Consider the following 6,834-nt stretch of genomic DNA (forward strand, 5'->3'; position numbering starts at 1 on the left):
CAATAACAAAAATTTTTCAACAAAACTCCAAATTGTAGCTTTAAAACTCATAGTATTAAAAAAAATTATATTAATTGTATTTAATAGAATAGATGATTGGATATTTTAATTCATAATATTTTTTTTCAAACTTACCTTGATGCTTTAGCACCTCAAACTCCAGCTGGATTGAACAATATATCATTTTTTTTAAAATAGGTTTATCATAAATATGTCCACATCGGAATCAGCATTTATAAATCCTTTATTACACATTACATACTATTATTATTTTTTAAATAAAATTTCGGATATTTTCACGAGTAGACGCTGTTGACACTGTATTATCTTCAAATTCTTTTAAATTGTGATGTCACAAGCATGCCGACCACTCGTGGCGCGTTCTTAGCCATGTGGTTATTTTTAAAATATTATCAATTCTTTATTGTTAATTAATTGAAAAATTTTTTTTTTTAGTTTTTCGCATATAAATATAATTTCTTTTAAAGTTTGAAAATATATTAAAAAATCGATTATTTTTCCAAAAATCAAATTTTTTATTTGCTTGGTCTTTATATTGGTTGGAAAAAAAGTCGTGCTGGCCTGGAGGTTAAAAGCCCGCCTCTCCCACGTGAGGGCGCGGCTTCAGAACCTGGCAAGTACCAACGTGATCTTTTCCGAATCATATGTACTTTCTAAGAGTATTTAGGCATCACTGACGGACGGTGAAGGAAAACATCGTGAGGAAACCTGGTCTTATAATTTCAAATTGTAAGATTGAAATCGCCAACCAGTCTTGAGCAAGCGTGGTGATTAATGCTCTAACCTTCTCCATGTGAGAACAGGCCTTTGCTCCGCAGTGAGTTCCGATAGGCTGATGATGATGATGATGATGATCGGCTTTATCACTCCTCTATTAATTCAAGCTCAAAATGTACCTACTCTTTGGCGTTGTTCTAATATCTAAAGTAATGTTTGCAAGACTTGCAAGACTCTTTTTGCAAGAACAAGACCAAGACCAAGTTGTATCAGTAGTAAAACTTTTGTCATTCGTAAACTAAACCGTTGTTTGACGTCCGTTTTCGTACTGCATCTCTTGTTATTTTAAATTTATTACTCTTTTGATTTTCAAATTATCACTTAGTTAACAACCAGTGCGTCTCACAGAGGCTGTGAAAACTAATATTTTAATATTAGCGACATGTTTAATATTGTGTCCTTTATTGCTTCGATCGCCTCCTTATCACCCCAATACATTTTAATATCCCATAATATTTTGAAATATATTGAAGAGAGTTAAAAAAGAGACAATAAACAATCGTATAAAAATTACCGATCGAAATTCTAAAACAATATCTCTTTTATTTTTACTGCAATAGTATTTATTTATAGACTAAATATTCTTTAATGAGGTTTGGGCAAGATTCGACTTCAAATTTTTACTATTTGAGATGAGAGTGATATTGATGATGAGAAAGTAAGAAGTCTACTAAGTGATAATAAAGTTAATGCTACTCTAATACTTCTAGGGGGGTTTTATCACATGCGTTTTGTTAGGATGTTCCACACTATCTCAATATTTAAATCATAAAGTAAAAATCCAACAATCCTTTATTAAAATTGTATAAATATAAAAAAAAAACAAACAAACAACAAGTACAGATTATTTGTCATGGTTGTGGGCAGATTTCAGTCCATATTTATGTTTTAAGTCTCTAATTGTCATCTCACCACTTTCTTGATCTCTCATTTCCTCCACCAGTCGAGAGGGAATCTTCTTTTTTCCAATATCGAGCCAGTCACCAGCGTTGTCTTTCTTGATCTTTTTCTGATACACAACTCGGCCGTTTCTTGTGACGTACGATATAACCGGTGTAAGTACTTGACGTTTCCTCTTGTGACCGGATCTTCGCCTCGGTCTCAGGTATTCGTTGCTGGATGAGCAACTTTCATCGCTGTCACTGGAGCTGGTTGAATCTGATTCCCTATAATACTTCTTTGGGCGGCGTTTTTTGTGCTTTAAATACTTTTTATCTGCGGCTTTTGAATGGTAAGGCATCATGACAACAGGCAACCGTTGCTGTGGGTAACCGATAGGCATTTGCATGGCAGAATTTAATACTATAGGCCCTGGAATATTCGCTCGCATGGATTGCATGGATGGGTTCTGGAAACCAGGTCCTTGAAGGTATTGAGACACGGTTCCCAAAACCATATGGAGGGTTATTACCGCATGAAGGGGTACCAATGAGACCATCTGTGAAAATTATTTTTAATACTTTTAGTAAGTACGTATAGTGTTAACGAAGTTTTATTTTAAATATGAATAAAAAATCTGAGACATTCTCGACGCACTATTACTGATATAATGTAAAAAACTGTGTATTTATGTACCTTACTACCTAGGTCACAAGTTGACCACGATGAAACGGCAAGTACACAATTAGTATTTAAGCATACAATTTTGAACCAAATTGCAATATAAATTTACATATATATATTTAATAAACGTCAAATACCTTGCTCAGCGCCGCAACGCGTGCTCTTGGTGTACTAGTAACAAAACTAAAGACATTTTGCCTTAAATAGTGCTCTTATAACAATAGCTTTTGTTGTAGGATTGGTTATGATTTAGAAAAAATAAGAATTAAATTGTATGCTTATGAGACCAATAAATTGAGTAATTGCATATATGATGATGATCTCGTGATGATAAATGTAGACATAATGAGATCTAAGACTTTCGCGAGTATTTAATTAAATAAAACTAATATTTGCTGCAAAGTAACCGAAACGTCGGTAGAATGTGGTTTCTTAAAATAATAAAATACGCGTAGTATAATCCGAAAAATATTAGTTTTATTTAAATGTAGATATGTCTTAGCTGCTAGAGGTGGATAACAAATAAACTAGTTACAAAAACAGTTTTTTTTATATTAGTATGATTATGATTCCCTGCTGCAAATTGAAACAAAGTATATGAGTGAAGCTTGAGAAATTGATATGAAATTGTAGTTTATACAAAGTCTAGCTCGAAACGAGTGTCACCCCCGTGCAACAGAAGATCTGTTTAAAGTTGTTGAATCTCAGAAACCAGTTCCATACTGCCATGTTCCTGGTTTAAATTTAATGTGTATATAATTCCACTAGCATTTTTTACTAGCGTGGTGATGTTTTTTACTTCCAGGACTGTTCTAATGTGTTCTACAAATACTATATTTTATTTTTTAAAATTTCATAACTTGTCCCGACATTCTAAAAATTTGTAAACAACTCAAATAGAGCTCTTCCTTATATTTTTGTAATAACTTTAGACATGTTTTTAAATTAAATAAGTTCTGTGAATGTTTTAAACGCCGAGGCTCGTTCGTTTCTTTGTATTTGTTTTCGTACGCGTGTGTTTGTTATTCTGTCTCGATGATAGTATGGAACTGTTTCCGATGTTGGTGGAAAACAAATTTGGAATAGACATTTTAAACTTGTGTTTTAGAAGCCGCAATAAAGAGAAAAATCTAGTATCATTTCATTTGTTGCATCCTAAAAATCATATAATAGATGTTTTTAACCGAAGAAACTCAGTAATATTGTTTAACTACGTTACAAGAGGATATTATAACATTTACATGTTTCTTTACGCTTAAATATATTTAATATTTGTGAACGGCGTGGAGATCAAGTGTAGGGGACAGGTAAAGATTGAATTAACTAGTGATAGTTCTTTATAGAGACAAAACTTCTCCGTATTCCCTGGATGCACTGTGTAGGTGCGGGGTCCATCGCGTTGCAGGGAGAGGAGCATCAACAGTGCCTGGGACTTGCGACCCAGGTGTAGGTATAACGGGCCCCTATCTAACGCGCGTTAGGCTTTCAATTCCATCGTCCAAGCTCCTCTCTCTAACCTAATCAAAATTGCAACAAACCTACTGGGGCTGTCTTTGAAGTACGTTCGGACAATGAATTGATGTTATTCCTTTAGTAGGTTGACATATAAATATTATTGAAATGGTAAATATGACATTATTAAAATGTTTTTGATTGCTTATACTATGACTAGAAACATAATGTGTCTCGGATTTATGTTTTACATAACTTCATTGAATAAGTTTCACGCAACCATTGAAGTGAGAAAACAATTGATACATTGTTTAATGATTATGTAGTCTTCGGCCGCTGTTAGTGGAACGGGTGCTTTATAAAGCTGATTGTTTTCTTTCCTAATGTACATACAATGAGATGAAACAAAGGAAAAGGTCAGAAATGTTTACTACAATTTGTTTAATCCCATTAAAAAAGTATAGACGAGAAACGCAAGTATATAATGGTAGTATTAACCGGAATTCTTTTATTTTCAGAATAACATAGAAATGTGGAACACATTGCTTCTGTTTGTTATTGGTTTCATAAGCGCCCGGGCAAAGGAGCCAGAACTACCACTATGCCCTTCAAATATGCAATATTTACCCCAAAACCTTCCTATGCATTGTCGGATGCCGGTCACTCTGCCTCCATTCCCTCCACAGATGTTTCCGAACCCTTCGCAGATAAAATCGGGACCTTTTCCAATCCCACTTCCAGGAATGCCAGGTCCCCCACCGAATTCCGTTCCAGGCATGCCGATGCCTATGCCCATGCCAATGCCTATGATGCCAGTGCCACAGCCGCCAGCTCAGAAGTTGCCCGTTATCGTAATGCCATTTTATTCCCCCGACACATCTTATAAGAAAAATCCCATACCACCTCCAAGACCGTCACATAAAAAACATAGGAGGCCTATAAAGAAAAGGAGACCGGTGCGTTATGAGAGTTCCGATGAAGACAGCTCCAGTACAGACACTTCAGACGACACCTCAGATGAACGCGGCTGGTGGAAGAAACCTGTAGTTGGAAGAAGATCCAACAGACATCATTCTAAGAAAAGAAAACAGAACAGGGAACTATTGACACCAGTTCTTCAGTACGTAACGAAAGACGGATACGTTATATTCGAGAAGAAAATTTCAAAGGGAGAAGCAAAAGATTGGCTGGTTAAGAAAAATACTGAAATGGATAAAAATGACCAACCTGACACTAAAATTGAAGAAGACCGTAATTCTAATGAGGATCGACCAGATAATAGTTTTAATTTAGTTGTAAAACGTGAAGAGGCCTCAGAGGTTAAAAAAGATAAAAATCCAATGCAAATACAGAAGAAAAAAGTTTTGAGACGTAAGCCGATAAAAATCATGAAGGAAACTGAATAAATAGAACTGATAAAAATGTAATAGAACTTAGAATTTTGTATATTTTTAGTTTTATATGAATAAATATTTTATACAGTGACATAAACAAATATGGCTATTATTGTTGTTGTACCTTTGTATGATGTAATCTAAACGAGTTATTTATTTTAAGATAGAAGGTTGTAGCCTTAGGTTGTAGGTCCTCATAAGCAAAAAAACATGCTTGATATAATCTGGCAATATTAATATATAATTTAATTTACAAATGCAATAGAAATTCCTGTTACCAAATAAGCGTTACTTAGAATTAGCTCCCTGTCCTCGATCGAGACCACTCTCTTGTTTATAACTTCATAAAAAAGAGGGTGATTAGAAGTCTGATTAGCATTTTGTATAGCAATATGATATTTCTATCATAAAATATTCAATTTCGTATTAGTTGACCTTTTATTAATAATGAAAACTAAAGTAAACTCCTTAACAAATATTTGAGATTAAAAAACATCGATTTGGATTTGGAAACATTGAAAGTACCTTGAAACCGTATCATTTAAATTCTTATAAACATTTTTATAAATATTTCATACGGCATCACTTTCATTAAAATGATGAAAATTTTAAAATTGTATGTCAGTGTGTAATGGCCCTAGGTGGCAACTACTCAGTGACTAATAACAAAATGTTTAAGATCATGGTCTAATGTGAGTTTTATAATATAGAAAATTTCCTTCAGACTTTTCCAGGCAATTCTGAAGATATAGCTTGAACGATACTTTTAAGAGATAGTCAAACAGAGAGATCAAGGTTGTATATTTGAGGTAATATTTTTATATGTTGTACTATAGTTTAATCATAGCAGCTGCCGTGGTTAGTACTAGTAAATCAAGTTCACATTAACTTATTCCAGGATCTAAAAGTTTAGAATTAAACTCTGTTGAGAAATTGTGATAGGAAAGTCAACAGTCGCTTTTTTATCATGTTAGAATGTTCGTGATACAAAACGATATCTTTCCGTGAAAGCCATTTAACTTGAATCCATAAATTTTAGACTGAAATGTTTTAAATTTCTACTTTATAAAATGTACATAAAATTCACAGTCTTATAGAATTGTATGCTACCTTTTAAATAATTCGTAGTTTGGTTGTGTTTCGTAAAACAAACAAGTAATGCTAAGATTATTTTTATTAATAGTATTTGTAGTTTCTAGTAACGATTTTATAAGAAATGTATGAGAGAATTATTTTATGAAACAACAAAATAAGGATATCCATCTACGAGTTGTTTCACTGCTTACTTAATTTTAAATAACACGCTATACGTACTTGCTTATAACAGAAGATCACAAAATCAGTATCAGACCAAACGTTTCAATTAGTCCTCCACTTGTGTTTGGTCAGAAAAAGACAACATAGAAATCGGTGAGAGTATACGGTTGATGGAAGTAGTATGGTTACTAACCAAACATACAATTGATTTATTTGAAGTCTATGGTCTGAAAACTCTATTTTGAAAAAGTATACGTATAGTTTTTTTCATAAAAACATTATTAGTACCTACAACCAATATGTTATAAAGCTATAGCTACTAAAAATATGTTATAAAGCGTAATAGTAATGTTCTTATCGGTACACTACA

At 33.3% G+C, this 6,834-nt stretch overlaps 2 protein-coding genes across 3 annotated transcripts; one reads left to right on the forward strand and one right to left on the reverse strand.

The window, feature by feature from the left end:
- Window positions 1-1,594: 1,594 nt before the first annotated feature.
- Window positions 1,595-6,767, reverse strand: LOC133320803 (uncharacterized). Of its 2 annotated transcripts, none has more exons than XM_061529462.1 (2): window positions 6,522-6,767; window positions 1,595-2,236 (listed from the first exon to the last, which is right to left on the reverse strand). In XM_061529462.1, the coding sequence occupies exon 2, from the start codon at window positions 2,234-2,236 to the stop codon at window positions 1,643-1,645; it is 594 nt and encodes a 197-aa protein (XP_061385446.1). In that variant the 5' UTR covers window positions 6,522-6,767; the 3' UTR covers window positions 1,595-1,642. The 2 variants fall into 2 exon arrangements, with proteins under 2 accessions (XP_061385446.1, XP_061385447.1); XM_061529463.1 differs by lacking the exon at window positions 6,522-6,767 and adding an exon at window positions 2,499-2,718.
- LOC116769319 (probable LIM domain-containing serine/threonine-protein kinase DDB_G0286997) lies at window positions 4,029-5,331 on the forward strand. The gene has a single exon (XM_061529185.1). It carries the CDS (start codon window positions 4,344-4,346, stop codon window positions 5,217-5,219), a length of 876 nt encoding a protein of 291 aa, XP_061385169.1. The 5' UTR covers window positions 4,029-4,343; the 3' UTR covers window positions 5,220-5,331.
- Window positions 6,768-6,834: the final 67 nt, after the last annotated feature.

The sequence above is a fragment of the Danaus plexippus genome, chromosome 5 (assembly GCF_018135715.1).
Source record: "Danaus plexippus chromosome 5, MEX_DaPlex, whole genome shotgun sequence".
Lineage (NCBI taxonomy): Eukaryota > Metazoa > Arthropoda > Insecta > Lepidoptera > Nymphalidae > Danaus > Danaus plexippus.

Bases quoted from the DNA above. Each gene is read 5' to 3' on its own strand.
- LOC116769319 (XM_061529185.1), top strand. From the start codon at position 4,344: ATGTGGAACACATTGCTTCTGTTTGTTATTGGTTTCATAAGCGCCCGG.
- LOC133320803 (XM_061529462.1), bottom strand. From the start codon at position 2,236: ATGGTCTCATTGGTACCCCTTCATGCGGTAATAACCCTCCATATGGTT.